Here is a 24024-nt window from a genome sequence, read left to right as displayed (position 1 = left end):
TGCTGCATTATGCATAGAAGGCCAAACAAATTGCCCATTTGGACTCATACATGTACCATTCTGATTGGAAGTCAGATCCACTGTTTTAACATTTCAAAAAACCATCAAAATTTGTTTCATTCTCTTGCAGGGGAATACCAATTAAACAAGTTCTAAAGGGGTTGTCTGCTTGTTGCAGACTTAAACAAAAGTCTGTTACCCCTGTGATATTTGCCCATGTCACCCATATGTTTGTTCTAGGCAAGATGTCAAAAATACTTTGGCCAATGGGTAAAAAATTCATCAAGACCATAAACCAAGTCCACCGCTTAAACATGTTTAGTCCTACAATTTCCACAGGGTTTTTTTTTTTGGGGGGGGGGGTTTCATTCCACCCCACAAATCTGTGCTTTCACAGATTCTGATGATGTATATTGTCTCCAGTCAGCATGGTATTACACTAGTCGTATGCTTTCTCTTGCTTCATGCCCGGTTACTAATCAAACACATACACTCTTTACACCATTTACATTTAAGCTTTGGCTTACAGAACCATTTTACCCCACATAGCATACATCGGCACAATACCCACGGGTTACATCCCTTACAACATAGACAGTTTATTCCGTCTGCTTGCTCTGAGTCTTCTCTTCTGTCTTCTTGACGTACAGGTCGCACAAACTTGCTAGGGACCCATATAGGTCCTTTATCTGTGGAGATACAAAAATAACCTCTATCGATAAATAACACCAGATTAGGTCCTTCCCATACACCTGAAGCCATATTTTTATACAGAACATTCAAAGTAGGAACTGTAGTTGTTTGGTTCCCTCGCGCTGTTTGGTGATGTATAACAACAGGTGGTCCCTCTCTGTCCTCTGTAAGGGAGAGATAGTTTAAGGTAAACAACACCTTAGTCAACCGTTCAGTTACATCTATGTCCTGCGATACTTTCTGTCTCTGAAGATAATCCTTCAGGGTACGGTTTGCCCTTTCAACAACTGCTTTCAGTTCTAAGGTTTGAAGGTTGTCCCATGGTTCACCAGTGATCACTTGTTTCTGCCACTGATTATCGGATTGCCAAACACACGCAGCCTTCTTCATCTTTCATCCTGCATCTGTAAACACCGTTGGCCCTTCAGCTGGTCTTTTTGAGCATAACGGTCTCACAATCCACTGATAATGTTCTAACATCTTCCAGAGAGGTCCTTTTGGCCGGTTGCTGTGTACAACACCTGTATAGCCCATCAAGGCTTCCTGTATGGCTGTTGAATGTCTCAGAAGCCATTCATAATCATCAACACGGACTGGAATGCTGATATCTGCTGGTTCAGTCCCATCAATTTCAACAATCCTGTCTCTTCCTTTTCTCACCAAGGCTGCTACTGCTTCAGGGCAACTTAAAATACGATGTCTGGGTTGCAATGGCAAAAACAACCACTCTAAAATGATCGCCGTATTTTCCCCCTTTTTCTTTTGCCATTGCAAAATAAGGGCAAAAGGTGAAGTGGCAACATTACAAACCAAAATAGATAATGGATGATTCACCATACGGCGACCACACCAGCCAGTCTGAATCTTGCGGGACACAACTTCTAGGGCAGCCCGCTGTTCTGGTGAACAAGTTCGAGGACTGTTGGCTTCGGTGCCATGCAACCAGGATCGGAACGGTTGCAAATCATCGTTAGTGAGTCTCTTTGTGTGTCATCAGGGTGTAAGGGAATCGTGAAAAAGACAGAACAGTCTTTCAAGTCTATCACAACAATTTGCCAAATCTGAGGGACCGTCATAAAAGGTGGAAGAGCAGGTTGCAACACTCCCATCGCTAAAATCTGATCATTAACCTTCCATAAATCATGTGCCAGTTATGTGCATCAAGATTATGCACATAACTGGAAGTACCGGACAAGCTAACGAGCTGGTCACCTGCCAGTCACCCTCCAAAACAGCATCACGAACAATACTGGACCAATGCTGTAGCACTGGATCTTTGCTCGAGTTCAGCATCGGCGGGGTAGCTGGGCTAACTGGAGGAATTGCAGGTATTGAAGTAGTAGGCAGGTTCACTTCAACCCGCTTTTCCAGTTTTCTTAATTTATCCGTTACCTCCTGTAAAGGTTTCTCCGCACTGTTACCACAAGGCTCCTCCCCGCCTTCCCCCTCAGACCCGTCCGATGACGCTCAGGAAGAGGAGGGTGCGTCACCGCACGGCGCTGCGGCCCGCCCTGACGTGACTGGTGCCGCGTGACCCGCTGCCCCGCCCGCCTGGGGCGGCCCGGCCGCCTCTTCCGGGTTCGGCTCGGTCACCGCCGGCTGCCGAGGGGGAGCTTTCGGTTTGGCCGCTGTCTTATCTAAAAGCTCCGGCACAGTTGAACGCAGCGGCGGACATACCCTTCATAGGACGAGTATGCCCAACTCCGAAAAGTGTAGCCAAGAGAGAAGGCTTCGGTGAATCACCCTTCTGCTCCACCGGCTTTTCTACACATCTCTCCCCAACGCTTCTATGGCTGCCGCCGCTACTTTTTTTTTTTTACTTTTTTTTTTCGCTTTCATAGTTTCCAGAGTGTTAACTATAGACCGCCACCCCAGAGGCAATTTCCCACTTCTCTCCATTCCGCAATACTAAACAATAACGCGGCTCGGGGATCTTACTCTTTTTTGGGGGGTTTTGTTTTTTTAGGTTTTGGGGGTTTTGGGGTTTTTTTTGTGGGTTTTTTGTTTGGTTTTGGGGGTTTTTTTCTGTGTTTTTTGGTTTTGGGTTTTTTTGGGGGTTTTGGGGTTTGGTTTTTTTTGTGGTGTTTTTTGTGGGGCTGGGTTTTTTCGGTTTTTGTTTTTTTTGGGTTTTTTTAGGTTTTTTTGGTTTTGGGTTTTTTTTTGTGGTTTTGGTTTTTGGGTTTTTTTTGGGGGGGGGGTGGTTGGGTTTTGTTTTTTGTTTTTTTACTTTTTTCGTGCCCAGCCAACTAAGGTCTCCACTTCTGTCTCTTTAACGCCCTCCCCTCTCCCAAGGACGATGCCAGTTAACAGTTTAATTGCCGCGTCTAATTCCGTTGCGGTCTTCTCAGAGCTCTCCCCTTTCACAGAAAGGATATCAGCGCGGAGAAGCCCTGCCGCGATTACTCGTCACAGCCTTCCGTAGTGCCCCCCCCCACCCGAGAGGAATTTAGTGTAGAGTCCTGCTGCGATTTACTCTATGCGGTCTTACTACCGGCGGGGGTGCGATCTACAGCTCCACACCGAACTCTGGACACCGCTTTGCGCCAGCAGCTGGGGGGATCCGTGGCGGTGGGTGGGTGGGTGAGCAGGGGGAGCCGCGGGCACGGCACGGCACGCTGGCGGGGCGCGGGGAACGGTGCTGGTGTAAGAAGCAATCTGGCTAGCGAAGTACAGTCACTGCGTGTCATGATTTCAGAGTCAAATAATTCAGCAGGTGCTTGACTGGTTCTGATTGTAAACCATATTGTGTAACAGTTTGTCGTAGATGCTGCATAAACTTCCAATCGAAAGGTTTCCACGCTGCGGCTGCTGAACCATCTGGTAAAGTGGCGGTCCACACCAGGCATGCAACAGCAGAAGCAGCCTGCCAGTCTCCCTCCAACATAGCGTCTCGTATAACACCAGACTAATGACTTTGGGGAGCAGCAGGGTGGAGGATAACGCCTTCCTGGCTCAGACCCGAAGGTCACGACAGGCAGCAGGCAGATGACGTTCGTTCAATTGCTGCTGCAAGCGGTTTAGGGTCCGGTAGGAGCGTTTTGTTCGGGGACAGGGTATCGGGGCAGCTGGGATGGGTTCATTTTCTTTATGGGAGTCTGCGCTCTCATTCAGAGGCACGCTCCGACCCGCACTTGTACCCTCTTCCTCACCTAGCACGGGGGGCGGCTCTTGGTAGCTTTCAGGTCGGCATGGAGCACATGTTGCAGCGGCACCCTCCGGAGACGGTGTCGGCTGTAATAGCTCTGTCGCAGAGTTTTTAATAGGCACAATTATGCCTTTTGCAGACGGAGCGCCTTGACCAAATAATCGGGTAGACTCCGACTCGGTTTCCCGACCGAGGAGGTCTGAGGCAGCCATAGCCATGTTTTCCTCCGCAACCATTGATCGTAAATGGTTCATGACCTCCCTCCAGGTAGTCCCCAAGTCCTCGGCCGACTTGCTGCTGCTAAGGATGGCATCGCAAAGGGAATCCCCGATCTCTTGCCACTCAGTCACACTAAACATCAATTGCGGGTCTTTTAAGCGTCCTTTTTCATTCGCCCACCTACAGAGCTCATGGAGCTTCTCAGTGCTCACACTAGCCTCTCGCTTAGCAAGAATATCAGTAAATAGCGTGAGTACCGCCTCCCTTTCCATTATCGAGGAAAAAATGGTCTTACCGGTGCAGGTCCGTGCAGGAGCTCACTGCCGGATTCAGACATCTTTACTCCTTATGGACGCCTTCCTGCTCGAACTCCTCTCAGCAACTTTCAAATCGCAAAGCCCACTGTCGCAATGCAAAGGCAGAGTTTTTCCAGCGATTTCCAGCTTTCCCGTGGTTCAGGCGCCAAATGTTGGAAGAAGGGTTTGCCGCAGTCAAGAAGACGCTTAATATGAGTTATGCATCTTGCTCAACTTTATTAGTTTCTAACACCACTTATATAGAATCGATACTCACGCATATTCGTAAAGCAAAAATATAATTGGTTATTAGTCTCTTAAGCACGCGCACTTCTCACACCCCTAATTATCATGACTAAAATAAGCATTCTATCCATGTAGCTACTTGTGTTGCTGTGCTTCAGCCTTGTAGTTTGTTACTCCCTATATTCCCATACCAGTCCCTACCTTTCTTGGTCCTGCACCTGCTTTCCCAGCAGCTGTAGCTTGTTACAGCCACGGCCTGTTGGCATGACATAGTTACTTGGTCTCAGGATTCAAGAATAGCTCAAGGCTACCTTTCTTGTTAACTTCAGCACAGCAACTTCAGTACAATTCTGATTACAGGCCTATTCTAATACCAGGCTTGGATTGTGCAGATCTCCAGAGATTCTAAGGCCACACTTCTGCAGCCATTCTTCTACAGGAAGCTACCCATAAAACTAATCCAGCTAACAGAGCTTTTCAAACACAGAGGAGTAAAGATCATTCTTTACATATTTTGTAATATAGGCTTTTTTTGCCTAATACTCAAGTACCACTTCAGCTTTGGTCACAGAAATTGATGAGATTCTACTGCTTTTGGAAAAGCACCACAGAGCACGATTCTGATATTCGACATGTCTATGCTGGCAGACACAGTATGGCCCTCCTCTCTGACATACCCGTACAGTTGCAACTGGCAGAATTGAACAGGCATATTGCTCTGAGATGAGCTATTCAAGAACTGAAGGTTACCAGGTGATTACCAGGCATCTAGACAAGTAGATTATGAAGACAGTAATTTCAATCTCATGTAGCCTGAAATGTGCTAAAGTAGAAAACTTTTTTTTTTTTTTAAGTAGCACTTTTACGTTTTGAAAAAGGAGCTGAGGCACAAAACAATTTGAATCACATCCTTAATTGCATTCCTTGAATCCTCCTCATGTTTAGCTGTGCTGCATTGTGTAAGTGAAAGTAGAATGCAGTTTATTGTTTTGAGGTCACCTGTATCCCAATCTCATGGCTTGTTTTGCTGGAGCTGGCAATCTTTTATCTGGAATGAAGAATCTAGAAGATCATTACTGATTAAGGTGTTGCTGTAATATGAAGTATCATTTCAAAATAGCAGCTTTAAGGGACTGCATAAACTGATGGGAATATAAAAGTAGACAGTGCAGTAGCCTCAAGGATTTGCAAAAATATATTCAAAACACTTGACAGTTTAAATCTGTAATGTGTTTTTCAAAGTCACTTACCAAGTTTGAATTTCCCACTTGGATTCTTATGTTCCAATAAAGCCTTTTCATAACTATTAATTGCCACAGACCACAAATGACTATATCGAAGACATGTTATCTTATTACTTTGATCACCCCATGTTATGAAAACCCTAATGAGATTCCAACTTTATGTTTGAGTAAGTATGCATATGAAACATCTATTCTTACTTCAAAGTAGAATTCTTGCTTTCTAGAAAGATATTAAATGTTGTTTCTAAAAATCTGATCTGAGAAATTTCCTTTGAGACTGTAAATGCGATTATCTCAATCACTCCTGAAGATGTCAGGCAGTACTGACCCCAGTGTCAGCCCTTGATGTACACCACTAGTAACTGGTCTACAACTAGGTGTTGTGCTACAGATCAAAAACCTTTAAGCCTAGCAGTGCAATGCAGTTGTTATCAGTTTCTGACACATTAATATATGCACAAGGTGTACATACCTATCAATTAAAACCATGCCAATGGAATACAGTCTAGATAATAGTAAGCAGAGTTGGAAATTATTTCTATATTTTGGGAAAATATGAAAGAATACCCATTCAAACTTAAACATTCTTGTTGACAGTGGGTATCACCCAATCAGTGCTTTCCTTTTCTGAAAATGTACTAGGAACGCTTAGCATAGTTGCAAGTCTGCCTACTTCATCTTAGCTTCACAGTAAGTGCAAAATTATTAATTGAAGCAAAGCCATTTTTTTGTTTTTGTATGTGAATTTCAGACAAAATTATGTTGAGTATACGCATTATGTTTGGGTGAAAAATGCACATTTCTGCACCCTCCCCACACCCAAATATCCCAAAAGAAAAATGCTGCTAATCATAGAATCATAGAAAGAGCCTCAGGAGAACATCTAGTATAACCTTCTGCACACAGGCAGGATGAAATATTTGTGGAAGTAAACCAAATCTCTGACCTTTGTAGAGAGATTTTTGAAGGACCGAGGAAATATGTTACCATTGTCTGGGTTGGACAACCCAGGCCTGTTAGTTGAAGCTGCTGAGCAACTTTAAATTGTCCTTGGAACAAGCAGTGTGAGAAAGAAAACCAGCTATGCCCGAACAAGAAACCAGGTGCAGGGCAAGTCCTGGGAACCGCAGAATCAACACACTCTGACCAGCACACTCTGACCAGGTGCCTGCAGCATGCTCACCCGTCAGCGACACGGACTCCCTGACCAGAAACTTTTATCCAATCACAGGAACTGGAAAGCGGCAAGCCTGTCTGGCAGCCCGATGCAAGCTGAGTTCTATTGTTTTCTGTATAACAGATAGGCGACATTAAATCCAAAAGGAAATTATGATGGGGACACCTCCCAGAGGTGTTGAATTTCTTTCAAATTTGACTAGTGAAAACAGATTTTTCAGCATAATCTGCAGCTGCTTTGAATCAAACTCAGTTATGACTTTGGCACTGATGCTGCCTTCATAAGTCCCAAGTATTTCTTCGATTTCAATGAAAGACTTTGGAAGCTGGGGACACCACTTCAGTGAACTACAGAAAATACACTTCAGTTACACAGCCAGGCTCTAGAAGACATGCAAGTCAAAAGGCAATCAAAAGTAATAGCTGTGAATTCAAGCATGTCTGTTAAGAGGTATCTTCTGCTTCTTTCCTGCTTCTGAGATCTGGACATAGAACAGAACGGTATTAAAACAGATTGAGACCACAGGACAGTAAATAATTTCATACAGAGGAGATGGATTGCTTTTGTCTCAAGCCAGGACTGAGTCTCCAGAGCTACAAAAAGCCCTTTGTGAGAATGTTTATGTTATGTACATTCAATGTCCTCATGTATCAATGTTCTTAGATGACCTGCATGAAACTCAGGGTTTTGAAACAGTGCTGGGAACTAGGCTCCAGAACTGAATAATCCAGACAATGGATGTGATAATCCCTGATACGCCGATGCGAAGCATGAAGCCACTCTGGTGAAGCTCTTCTCATAGCAAGATGCTCCACAGTATAAACATGATCAGAACTGTCAGCATCAAAATATTTCAAAAGCCTATATGCTCCTTTACCCTTGAGAGATCTCATCACAATTTTAATCTAACTGAAAGCCATTTTGGCTAATGCTCATTTGGGCAATAGCAGACTTAACACCATACTCAGAGAGCAGTGGTCCCCTCTCGGGTGTAACGTGGAGCTAACTAACACAGAGCCAGATAAGTTTCTTTGGTTAACACGCCACTGAGACACATGTCATCTGTCTAGGCAAGCTCTGCAACATGGAAGCTTCAAAAAGAAAAACTAGTTGGCTAAAAGGCTATGTGGCAACAAACAAAAATAGCCTCTGTCAAGGCAGGAGAAAAAAGGTAAACAGAACAACAAAGCAGCGTACGAGATGCATCCACATTCCCATGTCTACCTACTGCAAGAGTGGACGTGGTGGCAGTTGGGACTGACTGCCCCAGCAGCATGCAAGGCAGGGACCTGACAAGCTGTGTTGGGAGTTTTGCATAAGCCTAAGTCTAATAAACTGTTAAAAAAAAATAAATAGGCTACTTGCCTCCACTTACTGTTGGTTTCATGTTTGTCAGCATTTCATTACTTTCAGCCCAACCGACTCAAGAGCACACACCTTTCAGTGACGTTAGAAAAGAATCTAGCCCTTTCCAAACAAATTCATGTCTTCCAGAAGTTGCCTGATGCTTTGATGTTCATGAATCGAAGTGCTGTTTGGTGTTAAAATAACAGTCTTAACTGAGAACACCACCTCTTTAAACCCTGCTGCATAGAGCTTTCAACCTGTCGCTGATGCAGCTGTCACCAGTAGAGCTGTGAGCGGAGATTCACCTACTCTCCTCCCTTTGAGAAAGCTGCATAACATGCAGCACAGAGAACAGCATTCGTTTTTCATGTCCAGTGTCTTCCTGTTGTCCTTGCAGTTTGCCTGCCAAAATATCTGAAGACTGAAGAGACTCACTCTGCAGTAATTTTGAAGCTGATGAAGACATTTCTTTTTATATTCGGGTAATATTTAATGAAATACCACATCCTTTTCAGTATGTTACGTTGCTTCTGTTGAAGTATCTGGATTTAAGCCTATGTCTGAGTCCGGATGCAACGGACTCCGCAGGCCCGGCTCACGCCCCGCGGCGGCCGCAGCAGCCGGGCCCGCAGCGCCCAGGCGCGCAAAACCGGGCGCACCCTGCCAGCGGGGAACGGGGAACGGGGAACGGCCACCGGCCTCGGCGAGGCTCAGCGCGCCTGCGCAGCGGGCACCCGCATCTCGGGCCAGCACCCTGGTGGCCCGGACCCCTCTCGTTCCGGTGGCACCGTTTAAAAAACCCCCGCATGCCCGTGACAGCGGCCAGGCGCAGCCAGCAAGGCCCGCCGCGCTCCCCGCCGCGGATCGGCGCCCCCCCCACCCCCCCAGGCTGGCCGCAGCCGCGGGGTACCCAGTGCGCAGGCGTCGTGCGCCGCGCAGGCGCCTTCGCTGGGGGCGGCCCAGTTTCACGCCGGTGTCAGCGTCCGGTCGCTGCGGGAGAGGTGGCGGGGGGCGCGGCGGGAGGTGCCGCCGCTGGAGCCGGGCGGGCCGCGCCGCTTGGTGAGGCCAGGTGAGGGGCGCGGAGCGGCGGGAGGCGGCTGCGCTGGCCGTGCGGGCGGGCCTGGCGCCGGGGACGCCGCTGCCGCCGAGGCGGGGAGCGCGGTGCCGCGAGGCGGGTGCCGGGGCAGAGCCGTGGCCGGGCGGTGGGGCCCGCATGGCTCCCGGGGCCGCTCGGCGGGGCTGCCGCGGCCTGGCGGGGCGGGCGACACCTGGCCAGGCCTGCGTGGAACGTCACCGCGGCGGGGCCGTTAGTCGCACGCGGGGGGGACGGGACGGTATTTGTTTTTTATTTAAACCTGGTTCTTGTGAAGTGTCGCATGTGTGACGATAAGCCGTGGGAGTGTTTGAGGGCACACCGGTTTGAATCGAGAATCCTCAACATTGAGCAAAAGGCAATAAACACGGGGAATGGGCTCTCGGTGCTTCCAGCGGTCACTTCTGTTACAGAGCGTGGCTTACCGTGTCATCGTTAGTGTCGGTAACCTGGAACGGGCCAGGTCTGAAGGTGTAGTGCCATGGAAATGCTTGCTGGTTCGGTTACATTAGCAGTGCTTGTCCTTTTTAGCGTTAGGGTGCTGTGTCTGGCTTACTTGTCTGGCAAGATTTCGGTAGTGTGGAGGCTGCAGGGGTGGCTTCTGTGAGAAGATGCCAGAAGCTTCCCTGACATTCAACAGAGTCGTTGCCAGCTGGCTCCAGGACAGATCTGCCGGTTCCCAAAGCTGAGCCCATCAGCGATGGTGGTTGTGGCAGCACCTCTGTGATAACATTTAAGAAAGGGCAAAAGCTGCTGCACAACAGCAGCCAGAAGAGAGTAGGGAGAATGTGAGAGAAGGAACTGTGGAGGACCCCACGCTGGGGTAGGTGGGTGCCCAAAGGAGGCCTTGACCCCATGAGGCGCCCATACTGGAGCAGCTCCTGGCAGGGCCTGGGGCCCCGTGGAGAGAGGAGCCCACAATGGAGCAGGTTTGCTGGCCGGGCTTGTGACCCCACGGAGGACCCACGCTGGAGCACTTTGTGAAGAACTGTAGCCTGTGGGAAGGATCCCCAGTGGAGAAGTTTGTGAAGGACTGTCTTCTGTGGGAGGGATCCCGCACTGTATGAGGGCAAGAGTGTGACTGCAGCCCTCCGTTCCCTTTCCGCCTGCTCTGCTCAGGGGGAAGAGGTAGAGAAGTGAGGAGTGCGTGAAATTGATCCCAGGAGGAAGGGAGAGGTGAGGGGAAGGTGTTTTATGGATCAGTACTTATTTCTCATTATCCTATGGTTATGATTTGACTGGTAATAAATTAATTCCCCGAAGCTGAGTCTGTTTTGCCTCTGATGGTAACTGGTGAGTGATTTCTCCCTGGCCTTATCTGGACCCACAGACCTTTCATTGTAATTTTTTCCTCTTGTCTAGTTGAGGAGGCGAAGTGATAGAGCAGCTTGGTGGGTGCCTGGCAGCCAGCAAAGCTTAACCCATTTACAGATGATTACCATTCACATTGGTGACATTGGGAGAACAGGCAAGGGTCCTGTTCTTTTTTTCTTTACCTTTTGCATGGGTGTATGCGTTGGGTTATGTGGTAAATGAAGTGCCTCTTTAGCAGTGGCAATAGGAAAAATACAGCTTAGGACAAACAAGAAAAAAAGATGGCAGGAGAAGAGAGATGTGATCAGTTACAGCTGAACAAGGTAGACTGCTGATGTAGTAATTTTGGGATATGTTTAGTAATAGTAATAATATGGTAATTTTGCGGATGTTTAGAAGCTGGCGTATGCCTGCTTTGGCAGTTATTAGCAGTATGTTAGGAGAGGACTGCTGTAAGAATCTGCAAGGTAATTATTCCTTTTCTTAGTATTCCTGTATTGTTTCTTATTTCTGGAGGCACAGAAATGAGAAGGAACTGCTCATATGGAGCTTGTTTTGGATATGGATGGATTGGTTTCAGAGTGATGCTGCTTCCTTTGCAAAGGTTGTGTTTTGTATAATGCTAATATCTGTCAGCTGCAACATGAAAATAAATTACACAGTGCTGCAAGTTGTTAATGTTAAAGAAGATTCTGCTAATTGATGGGGTTTTTTTTTGAGGCAGAATGCTGTCCCAACTGTAAGTTGAGGTAAAGCTGCTCAGTAGTTTTCAAGGCTGTTGTTGATAGGTCATAGAGACCCTTGCCAGCTCTTGTGAGGCTGACCCTCTTTTTTTTTTTTTTGGCATAAAAGACAATGAAAAATAGGAAACACTGCTCTGCTGTTGCTTTTCCAATTCTTGGGATTATTGTATGGACATGGTACCATTTCTGGGAAGGAGAGAAAGCGGCTGCAGAAAATACTGATGCTTATACCTATTTATAGAAGGGGCTTGACATACTGACAAGAGTGGGCAGTAGCCCTCGTTCCTAAAGGTGAAAAAACAGTTGTTCAGATGGTTGGTTTTTTAATTCATAGAAAGTGGTCTCCAAATTCAAGTAGCTGCCTAAATTGAAGAAGGAGAAAAATTCCTCACCGTTTGGTTTTCTTTCTTTCTTTTTATAGTGTCTAAGTCTTGAACTAATGTTGATGGTTTCCATGTCTTGAGTGTCAAAAAGCTAGGCACTGGCTTAAGAAAAGGGTTTGTTTGTTGCTTTTTTTTTAGTAACTCCAGATTTAGGTACTGGTGAGGTTCTATTTTATACATCATACTTGGAATTTTCTGCAATGATTTTGACTATCTTTTGGCTTTGCAGTTACTACCAACGGCAGCTATGCTTCTTCAGGATGTTCTTCTTACTGGCTTTGGCTCATCACAGGATCATACGTGCACAAATGATTGTATGATGTTTCTGTGGAGGGTATTTGCTGTTGGGAAGACTGGAAATGACGTGTTTGAGAAGTGGGATATAAAGTAATAAGTAGCCTCATAGGGAGGTGTGTCCAGCTCAAAAGTGCTTTTGGCAGTTTCTTTTGCTTGAAGTCTTGAGCTGCTAAATTCAGTTGACCTCCAGATGCCAACTTGAAGGTAATATGAAAACTTATCTTCTCAAAGCTTTTGAGGAACAGCAGCTGCTACCCTTTGACTGAATATTACTTCCTTAAAGATTTCCTTCTGGTGATTTTTAAATTTGCTAAATGTTGTCTGTGAACGTTTTGCATCTTCACAGAGGTTGAGGTGTTAATGGTACCCTGACAACACTGCCAGTAATAATCTTCCATGATCTGTTTCTTTGAGGGTGCAGTCAGCAGAGAGAAACTGTATGTCCCAAGTAATACGTGGTGAGAAGAAAGACCAACTTTTGCACAGATGACTAACTGTAGAAAAGCATTTAATGTTTGTATTTTACTAGTGTGAAATAATACTATTAAACAGCCTAATTGCAATGAGATACTCTATTAAGTATGTGTATGAGATAAAAACTTTTTGCTCTTTGTACCCGCACAAAATCTGTGTGCGAAGTAGATAATGAGACAATCTATTAACAGTAAGCTTTATTCTCTTTTTTCTTTATACAATATTTGAGCATTACATATTCTACCCTAACTATATTTTAGTTTCAATTTTTTTAATGTTACTTCGAAAGAAAGAAAAACCTTCATGCTTAGTATTAAGTGTGTAGGCAAACCTGTGCCCACTCAGCAGACTCTTTTACTATGGACAGAAGTGCTTTGTTGAATGATGATATAATTTTGATGCTTGAAGTTGTTCTTGTAGTTAATGGTGATGGTGTTGGATTTCTAGCTTGTCAGGTGTCCAGTATGTCCTGGTTTCAGCAGGGATGGAGTTAATTGTTTTCTTAGGAGCTACTATGGTGCTGTGTTTTGTCTTTGATGTGAGAGCTTCAGTTCCTCAGGGCTTGTTAGCAAAGAGGCAGGAGGGGACACAGCCAGGTCAGCTGACCTGAACTAGCCAAAGTGGTATCCCATGGTATGGGATGCCATGTGTGGTATATGTACCTGGGTGGGGGGCTTGCTGGGGTGGGTGGGTCATTGTTTGGGGACTGGCAGGGCATTGGCCAGTGGATGGTGAGCACATTGCATTGTGCACCACATGTTTCTTCCCTCTAGATTTTATTCTGTGCCTCCCCCTTTTCATGATAACTGCTACTTTCATCATTGTTATTATTGTTCTTTCATTTTTTTCCTGTTTCAATTATTAAATTGTTCTTATCTCAACCCTTGCGTTTTGCATTCCTTTACAACTCTCTTCCCCAACCCTCTGGGTGAGGGGGGAGTGTGTAGTACTTGATTACCAACCCTGGGTTAAACCATGACACAATACTATGTGTTTTTAATGTGCTCTTCAAAGAATGCCATTAGAGTTGGATGATGCAGTGGATTCTTGCATTTTTCTCGATATTTTGCAGTTGCATTCCCCTCGATGCTTTGCAGCAATGTGGAGGGTGGCATCTTTATTTTTGATTCATCTGGTTCCCAGTTCTAAAGTACAGATCAGAAACTGTGCAAGCATCTGTTTAACTGAGGATGCAGCTTTCTTATTTCTACAGCGTGATTTTTATTTCCTTGTCGTGCCTTTGGTTGTAAATAGTCAGAGCCCAGAAAGAGAGTGATGAGGAGGGCCAGTAGCAGGACAGACCCTGAATTTCAGGAGAGCAGATTCTGCCTTATTCAGGGGTACTTTGGTAGGACTCTATGAGAGGTAGCTTTGAAGGGTGAAGGAGCTCAGGAAAGCTGACAGAGATGTAAGTACAGGGTAAGATGCAAGAAAAGACCATCCCAATACTTGGGAAACCAACTAGATGTATTGGGAGGCAAAATGGTGTGCTCCAGTGCAAAACTGGCAGCATACAGGAGGCAGGAACAGTCTACAGAGGCACAGTTTAGAAACATTGCTTGGGCATACAGAGATGGAGTTAGAAAAGCCAAAGCTCCACGTGAATTGAAAATTGCAAGGCGTGGCAATAGCAACCAGAGGAGCTTTTACTGTTACATTAATAGTAAAATGTTGATAAAGTAGGATGTTTTCATGGTGCTAAGAGCTGGCCAGTGTCCTTGTGTGGTGGCTCTCTTAATCTTTCAAAGGTTGTGGAGCTCCTTTTCAAAAAAGAGAAGGTCAGCATGCAGTAGAACAAGCCTGTCAACCTCACTTTTGTCTGTAGGAAGATAATGGAGTGCATCCTCTTGAAGCATGTTTCTGGGCATGAGAAGGAGGAAGATCCAGTCAACTGCAAGTCAGTATCAATTCAGTCCGTGGGAAGGCTGGGGAATATATCCTTGTAGAAGCCATTTCTAAATGCAAGAACTAGGTGTGACTAGGAGCAGTCAGCATGGATTTAGCAAGGGTATGTCATGCCTGCTTGACTAACCTTATTGCTTTCTGTAATGACATTATTTATGCTGTGAACAAGAGGGCAGTGGATGTTGTATGTATACTTTACCAATACCATTAATACAGTTTCCATTGTCTCCCTGTCATCAAATTAATGACATACAGCCTCAGTAAGTAGACAGTATAGTAGCCAGTGGAAAATTGGCTGGATGGTTGGCCTGAAGGGGTGGTGATCAGTGGTGCAAAGTCTATCAGACTGGCAATTAATGGTGTCCTGTAGGCATCGGTATTAGGCTAAACACTGCATAGTGCCCTTATTAATGACTTGGATGATAAGATAGAGTGCAGTCAGTAGATCTGTAGCCAACACTAAATTGCGGAGACCATTCAAAGCACTGGTATGTAGGGTGTTTTTCCAGTGGACCTGGGCAGTCTGGAGAAGTGCACTGACAGGAACTTCTTGCAATTGAACATGGAGCAATGCAGGGTCTTGCATCAGGAATGAAATAATCCCATACACCAGTACAGGCAGGGGCTGACTATCTGGGAAACAGGTCTACAGAAGAGATCCTGATAGGGGCTCCTAGTAGACAACAAAATGAATGTGAGTCAGCAGTGCAGTATGCAGGATGGATTTACCAAAGAAAAAATTATGCTAGACCCACCTGGTTGCTTTTACTAAAGGATAAAATAACTGGATTTGTAGAAGAGGGGAGAGTGGTAGATGTCGTTTACCTCTACTTGAGCAAGGCTTTCAACACTGTCCCCCACAGTGTTCTTGTGTCGAAGGCGGGCAGTTTGCCTGCTGGTGGGGCTGCCCTCTGGACATACTAGAGGAACAGTCTGATGGGAACCTCAGGAATTTCAGCAATGACAAATGTCCTGCCTTGCCCCAGCCCCTACAGTACAGGCTGTGTGAGCAGGGCACAGCCTGGGGAGCCAGGTTGGGGGGGGTGTTGATTCCCTTCTGCTTAGGAGTCATTAGACCTCATATTGACATGTCCAGTTTTGGATTCTCCAGTACAGGAGGAACACTGACCCACAGGAAAGAATCAGCAATGACCACTGAGGCCGGGGGGCTGGAGCCCTTGCCTTGGGAGGAGAGGCTGTGGGACTGGGGCTGGTTCACCTGGGAGGAGGGACAGTTTTGGGGTACTCAACAGCAGTGCTGGCACCAGTGGAAGGGGGATGAAGAAGACTCAGCTAGGCACTTCACAGCAATCCATAGCAAAAATGCTCAGGTTAGCGATGAAGAGAAAGCATTTATCAGTCAGGACAGCTCAGTAAGGTGGTGCCTTTTCTGTTCTTGGAGGTTTTCAAGCCCTGAGAGGACAAAGGCCTGAGCAGCCTTGTCTGACCCTGTGGCTGAACTTCCTTTGAACAGGAGATCGAACTAGAGGTGTCTTCCAGATCTCTGCCAGCCTTGATTATCCAGTGATGTTGTAAAATTTCTAGGCATTCCATATGCAAGTGCCTTTGCTGAGGGTCAGTGCTGAAGACTGAAGAACTGTTTGGATGGTAATTAAATTCACTAAATTGCACTGATGTAGCTGTTGCATTGTAAATACTTTGTAGGTGTTTAGTGTAGATGGATTGAAGTTCAGGAATTGTTTCTGATGCGGAGCAATAGACCTCTAGTCTGCCTGGAGTAACCGATTAGTGCTTCCATTGAGAGTTGTCTGTTGTGCTTCTAATGATCCTCTACTGTAGCTTCTCCTTTTAGTATGAATAATAAAAATCACCTGGTGGTAGATAGCATATAATTCCAGTGTGTTTGTGCAAAACTACCCAGGGAGGAACCTTCCATCATTTTGGTGCTTGTTAGGTACAGCTGGATTGGGTTGGTTTTTGTGACTCTGTATACAAATAGGTTGAATGTCTCTAATCCACTGGCATTGTTAGACACACACAACAGATCTAGGTATGTCTGGATTTGTTTGCTGTAGTGATAATTTTTCTTTAAAAAAAGCAAGCTGTCAACTCTAGTTTAATGTGTGTTCATACCTAGCATCTCAAAATGCAGGTAAATCCATAAAACCCATACAAACTCATATTGGCATAATTCTGAGTGCAGTTAAGAGTTTTGTGGGTTTTTTTTTTCTCCTAAACTTCCAGTAATGTAATTCACAAGTATATGGGAATATTTCGCTGTTTAACTGCCAGGAATTTATGTTTATTGAGGTGGTAACCATTAATTTTGAGTTTTCCTGCTGTGAATGGTATTTGTTGTGGCTCATACCATGTTTGCATGTTTCCAGGGTTTCATTCTGTATTTTTGAATGTAAGTGGCAAGATTCTGAATACATCACACCGACAGCATGTCTTGCAATGGTAGTAGTGTGCATATATATGTTTTCTCAGTGCTTACTGCAAAGGATTGCACTTAAGTTTTCAGCAAGTGCTAGGTTTTTTACTTTAAGGAAGCCATTCCAAGTGACTAGAGGTGTTTATAGTAGACTGAAATGTTTTAATATTTGCTATAGGCCATCAGTTTCACTTGTGTACAACAAGGTAAGCTGAGTTCCAATTTATCTCCAATTTAGATTCCTGTGTGCTGCTTGGTGCCTGCATATTCCAGCTTACAGAGAAGGTTGTTTTTTTTTCAAGTGTTCCAGCCCCTAACTACAATTACCATTTACAGTCTCACAGGTGAGTCTTTTGTTTCTTTTACTTACATTATTGCGTGAAACAATTGAAAAATGTATGGAGAATTTTGCATTTTAAGTCATGCTTTAGAAACTGAACACTACTCTTGAGCTGTCCCATTTTGAAGTCAATGAGATATACTTAAAATGCTCCCAAGGGTAAGTGCTCTGAGCACACATGCTGTGCCATATGGAATTGTGTATTTGCTCCAGCTTTAAGAAATTTTGATCACCCATTCTTTGTGCAAGAACCATGAGTATTCAGCATTTCTTGGGTTTAAACCCATAAAGCAAAGTGATATGATAGACTTAGGAGGGGGAAGAAAATGCTTTAATGCTTACATCTGCTGTTAAGTACTAAATAAATCTTGTGGTTTTTTTTCCGGTGAATAGCATGCTTTCTTTCCCAGTTCTAAGTAGATTTTTTTTTTTAATCTCTTTTGCAGAGTAAGAGTTTGTGTCATATGACAGAGCCAAAATGTTGGATGACATCAAGAAGCGATTTGAATTTCCTAATGCAGTTGTTCAGTCACAGGTAATTTTTTTAAAAAGCATTAAACAAAAGGATTTGTGTATGGATACCTTGTTCCAAGGCCTGTGACCTGACTATAGAAAGGTGATAAGGTAGACTTCTTTTGGGGTGGTGGTGTTGCTGTTGTGGTTTTTTTTTTTTTTTTTTTTCTCCAAAGGCAGAAAACTATAGAAGTAGGGTATTACTAAGTTGCAAACAAATGCCAGTTCCCTTTCTGTGTAATCCAAACATTGGACGTAATTGCTCATCACTGTAAAGCCTCTGCAGGAAAATCAGAAACTTCCCAGGGCTGGAAGGTTTAAGTGGTGCCAAATGGTTTTTAGTGACCCCCTGATACTGAGAGAAGCCAGGAGTTAACAGATGTCATGTGTGGGGTTGAAATACCTGACAGTACTTTATAGAACTGTTTTTAGGACTGATCTGTTTTCTTCCTGTGTGATGAGAGCTGATGAATTACTGCAGACTCGTCTGTCATCAAAGAATTACTGTATACATTGTGATTAGCAGACCAAACCACTTTATTTTCAGATCCATGCCATGACTCCTGATCATGTTTACGTGAAACTCTTTTTGTGTGTGTAAAATGTTTATCATAGTTTTTTAATGGACAGAAAGGAAGAAGGTAATAGGGTCTGTGAAAAAAATACACCTTCCTTGCTTTGGCCATCTCGCATTTCAGGATCACAAATGTTATCTTTTCAGCTGTAGGATCATTGCCAATGTCCTCGTTTTCTTCCTCCTGTTCCTGTTTTGAATTCAGGATTAAATATGTAGCTATTTGTTTGATGGAATAAGCTGATGAGAATGCAGTCTGTGAAACCTGGTGTCTGCTGCCTTTTCAGTTCACCTCAGTCTAAATTGGTTATTAGGTTTGAAAGAAAGATGCAGAAGTCCCCTTCTGATCAACTTGGCATTTAGGAGAGGAAGTCATGTCCCTGAAAGCTAGAGTTATCTAAGGTCTAGCAGAATGTCTTGTACTGCAAATCAGTTCAATTTGTTACTAGTCTTGATGAGCAGGACTTGGCATCTTTGAACCAGTTCATTTTTCTTCAGTGCGGAAGAATGTCCCTGTGGTACAAGTATTGCTGAAATGTCTTGGCTCATCACTACAGCTGCACATCATTAAGGACTACTGGCGTGCTTTGGTTCTTTTGCTAGTTTGCACTTAACATTCTGTGACCTCTTGATAAGCATGCTGTAAGCTTCAAACCATCACCAGGTTGGGATTCAATTTCATGACCGATGTCTTGGTTGGTCCCAGAAAGAGAAGACATCTGCTCTGCAGAGCATGTAATCTACACAGACAAGGATCAGCAAAGTGAGGAACATGAGCGTAGTTTTATAGGTCAAGAAGTTTTGCTGGTGAATCGAGTTCTTAGAATGCAGTGGGCTAATGTACATTTTGGCTTTCCTGTATAGCTCACTGCAAAAGCCATTTTCTATTGATAAACCCCTTTTCCAGTGTAATGAAAGTGTTTTAAGGATGTGGGTGTGAATTAATTTTTGAAGTTACTTAGAAGCAGAAAAAAGAAAAAAAAATAGGAGATTCACTTTGGCAAGTGCACTGAAAGAGATCTAATCTGCCTGGCAAGCATGTTGTTGCTCTTGCAATGGGATTGCTTTAGAGAAGTAGAGATAAATATCAGACTTTGTCCCAATTTCTCGTTCTGTTTTCACAAGAGTAAGATTCCCAAATAATAACCTGTATTTTTGTCAGATGTGTTAGAGTACATATCCAAAGCTTTGAAAGGCATAATCCTTGTAGTCTAGGAAGGTTTAAAGTGTCATCTTTCCTGAAAATGTGGACTGTTATCTCAGAGTGGTACTGTTTGTCATGTCAGGCTAGCAACTAATATCTAAATGAAGTGTAAATAAATCCTGAAAGGAGAAGGAATCTGAACGCATTTAAAATAATCCGTTCCTGTCATCTTATATACTAAAAACCCAGAAATGTTACTATTAGTTTTTTGTTGGTGGCTTCCAAAAGTAAGGATCTGTCCTACCATAGAGGAACAGATGCAGCTGCTCTTCTGGGTATATTAATAATCTGAAACATTTTTGTGCTCTTACTATTAAAAGATGTCTTCCTGTCTCTCACAGAAAGGGTTTTGTGTGTAGAAGTATCAATGATTATGAAACTAAGACAGGGTAAGGCATTAGAGAAGTGTCAGAAACAAAAGCCTCGATTCCAACACCCTGAAGCCTTTAAGGGTATTTTGTATTTCAGTCCGCATATAGATTTCTAAAAGCGGTTTGAGGAAATCGGACATTCCTTCTATTAAAATAGAATTAGATGCTTAATCTTAAGCCTCAAATGAAGAAACACTCTTTTTTTAGAACAAGCTTTTTTTTTTTTGGATGACCTTGAAAATTTAAGTCTTGTTCATGATCTTTGCCACAAAATAACCTTATGAGGAATACTGTTAACTTCAAATGCCTTGTTTAAAGTAAATTAAACATTTCTGGTAGTAGGTGCAGTAGGGATGTGTGAAGTACTTAAGGTGTGATAGCATGTTTGTTGTCAGTGTTCAGCAAAACTAGTGATGTGAGAATTTGGCTAAGTTTCTTATATTTGGTGTGTTCAGATTCCTCTCTTGCTTTCCCCTCCCTATATAGTAAAGGATGTAATAATTATCTGTACTCCTAAGTACACTGATATCTGTACAGCACTGGATCTGTAGTAGTGTACTGATTCCTGAGTAGGTACCTGATTCTACTTCTATGAGAGGCTCTGTACAAAGAGATCCTTGGATCTATGTGAAGCCGTATGGAAGTTTGTTTCTCTTTTACCTCAAGATAACAGTAAAAAGTAGTATATCAGCATTATGGATATTTTTGGCCCTAAAATGTATTTAGGCTTCCATACCAATAAGTTTGGTATTTGCAATCATGATAAAATGATTGTATGCCATAGCAGTGTAAATTCCTTCTAATGGACAATTGAAAAATAATGCTTAATCTGCATGTGTGTTTTCTTTTTTTTTTTTCTTTCAGGCAGTGGGTCATCTGATTGCTGCAGTACTGAAAGAAAATGTTTCTTCGGAGAAGATCAAACAGGCATCTGACCAGGTCTGTGGCATTCTTTCACTTTTGTCTCCTCTTCCATCTGTACATGCTTACATTCTTCTATGGTTTCCCATTCCCCCATGTGTAGTTTTAATACATGCTATAAGTTAAGTAAGGTAGTTAGCAATATTTGTCTTGGTGTACAGGTAGAAATGGTAAATCTTTGAAATCAGAGGAGTAGTTTTACCTCCCGCAGAAGTCTTTAATTCTGCAGAATACCAACATCTAGACATGATCAGTTTAAGATAATTTTGAATTTATTTACATTCCTGCTAGTGAAGTGCCATAGGGTGAGACATTGTCACTTGAATAGGGAGGTCTTTTAGATAGCTATAAACATTTCAAAAAGTAGGGCATTGCACATACCTGTGTCGTGACGGAGGGGACACAGTCGCTCAATATGAGTGATCAGCAGACTTCATTTATTGTGCCTTAAAGTCACCTTTTATGCCTTGTTATAATTAGCTCATACATATTACAAAAGTTAAGCTCATTATTGGTTAGTTGCCTAAATACCAAGCCCACCCCTAGTTTCTCTTCTGTAGTTATCTGTTCCCACCTGCAACATTCTTTTCCCACCGCAACCTTCCTGTTACTGTGTAACAAGAACAGCCAAGGATAGTGTATTTTTGCTTTACTTCAGGTAAGCTGAGAGCGATGTGCATTTTTGTCCAGCCAGCCGGACTATGTCTATGTGACCCTTTTCAGCTAGCCAGTTATCCACATACCTGTATTGATGTTATATTTCATATTAGCTAAGCAGAGCTTATATTTCTTTGAGAGAGCATGGTCCAAAGGCATGCTTTGCCTTTTAGTTGAGTCAAGCTCGTTTAAGTGCAGGTCTGAACTGAGGGACATGTGTAATGCTGGCATTTGCAAGTGTCATAGCAGTGTAGGAGAGGTGTGAGTTAGGATTTACTCCTCCATATTTTTTTTTCTCCCGAAAAGTTGACTGGTACAAAAATGAGCAGAAAATTATTTGATTCTGTCAGTCGACAGAACAAGAGGCAATGGGCACAAACTGTGACAACAGGAAGTTCCATCTGAATATGAGAAAACTTCTTTGAGGGTGACAGAGCACTGGGACAGGCTGTGGATATCCACTGAGAGGCTGTGGATACTCCTTCTCTGGAGACATTCAAAACCTGCCTGGATGTGATTCTATGCAACCTGCTGTAGGTGAACCTGCTTTAGCAGGTCATTGGACTAGATAATCTCCAGGAGGTCCCATCCAACCCTGACCATTCTGTGGATTTTTCCTCTGTCTGCAATCCTAAACACCCGTGTCCCGCCCCCCCCCCACCTCCCCCAACCTAGCAAACCCAAACCTGAAAAGTGCTGAGTTTTGATGTGAGGGAACAGTGGTGTGTACCTTCTATAACAGAAGCTCCTCCAACGGTCCTGATCATAATCATGTTCCCAAATGACATTCTGCTCTGAGCTACAAGCTGACTGTTCCCATTATGCTGTTCCGTGAAATACAGGAACACTTTCTAAAATGCTAAGAAGCAGAAGATGTGCCACTTAGATGTTACGGGCTGCCTTTTTATTCAAGAGCGTTTTGCAGTGTTCAGTTGTTTAGAGGTTTTCCTTGGCTTTCCATTTGAAAGCTACAAATTAGCAATCTAACCTGTGAATAAAAATTTAACATGAAAACAAGCTGCAGTTTTGATTGCTACTGCCCAATCTCTGTGCTTACTAGCAAATGGAGAGAACTGAGGACTTCATATGGTGAGTAAAGATGACTTACCTTTGAATAGTCGTTTGCATGCCTGCCTCCAGGTCTGTGCACTATGCCTTTCTGTAGACAGAGCCTGATACAGGAGTTCCTGGATTATCTCCAATTGCATCTTGATATTTGTAAGGAAGGTGAAATGATGGTAGCTTACTTGCACAGGCACAGCTGAAGAATTTGTCTGCCTTACCCTTCTCAGAGACTCCTGTCCCTACTGAGGGCATAGGCAGTAGGGGGCAGGAAAGTGGGAGCTGTCCTAGGAAAGGCCTTTCTTGGGTGTAAAATCTGTACCTCGTCTTCCTCTCTTGTGCTCTGTAAGACTTCAGGAGATGTTGTTGAGCCAGGTCTTACTTAGAAGTGTGTTTGAGATGAATGAAGAGAAATCCATGTCAGCCCTCTCATTGCTTGTGTCTCATTCTTTTCACTTCAGACTCCTGCTCTGAACTTGCTTTGGGAGAAGTGTTGCAGTGAGAATGTTGCCTTGCGAACAGCCTGTTCCGAGGGGTTGGTGGCACTTGTTGCGGAGAAACATGCTGAGCTTGACTATGTTCTTCATGGAGCTCTCAACCTAATTCCCTCAGCAAGGTAGTATTTGGTTGCCTTATTGTGTGTCTTTTGTCAGCTGGTTATCGGTCATTGCTTTTCCCTTGTAAATACAGGGTTAAGATGAGAGGTTCTGTAAATGGCAATATCGTCAAATAAGCTGTGGCATTAAGGACTGGCATTTTCCTGCCAGTCTGCTGCAGCCTGTTGCTTTCATCTCAGCAGGGTGACGGTGTGGGTGAGACCTAAGAACTCAAGAGTACCCTATGTGTGCACTGAAACTGTTAGCAGTTCAGACTAATCCTCTGAACTTTGAACTGTGGAGCTTCAGAAATCAATGCACTGCCTACTTTTGTTGCCTCTGTCATGGAGAAGGGGGAAGAAAATTGTAGCAGTGTCCATTATGGTGGAGGGAAATAGATCTTTAATCAGACTGTCCAAATGACTAGTTGCTCAAATGGTTGCTATAAAACTGTGGGTGAGGATAAGGAATACTGGGTTTTGTTTCCTTCTCTGATGAGGAAGAAATCACTAACTCTGCAGCTACTTCGTTCTGCAAATACAATGCCTACATCTCACAGTGGTGTTTTGAGCTAGACTGCCTGTGCAATGTCCTGAGAGAATGCAGTTGTGGGGAAAAAAGACACTGCATAAAACTTATAAATGGGAAGTCAAATGATGATTGGGAGGATGCTTCCTTTCAAATGATGATTGGGAGGATGCTTCCTTTCAAATGATGATTGGGAGGATGCTTCCTTTCAAATGATGATTGGGAGGATGCTTCCTTTCAACTCCACCAACCTTATAAAGTTCCCTGGGTTATCTTTTTCTCATCTG

The 24024-nt window shown here is 43.9% G+C and overlaps 1 protein-coding gene across 3 annotated transcripts in view; it reads left to right on the top strand.

Moving 5' to 3' along the window:
* Positions 1–9319: 9319 nt before the first annotated feature.
* The window catches only part of FOCAD (focadhesin), a 121404-nt gene continuing 106699 nt past the window's right edge, over positions 9320–24024 (top strand). Inside the window, exons 1-5 of one of the 3 annotated variants that reach the window (XM_056323863.1) lie at positions 9320–9426; positions 17210–17315; positions 17758–17846; positions 20838–20912; positions 23075–23229. In XM_056323863.1, coding sequence (XP_056179838.1) covers positions 17790–17846; positions 20838–20912; positions 23075–23229 — 287 coding nt within the window. In that variant the 5' untranslated portion in view covers positions 9320–9426; positions 17210–17315; positions 17758–17789. Of the gene's footprint in view, positions 9437–17209; positions 17320–17757; positions 17847–20837; positions 20913–23074; positions 23230–24024 lie in introns of all 3 variants that reach the window. The other 2 variants (XM_056323862.1, XM_056323861.1) reach the window with 2 other exon arrangements.

Source organism: Falco biarmicus, chromosome Z (genome assembly GCF_023638135.1).
Source record: "Falco biarmicus isolate bFalBia1 chromosome Z, bFalBia1.pri, whole genome shotgun sequence".
Taxonomy (NCBI): Eukaryota; Metazoa; Chordata; class Aves; order Falconiformes; family Falconidae; genus Falco; species Falco biarmicus.
This window is presented reverse-complemented; position numbering and strand designations above follow the sequence as displayed.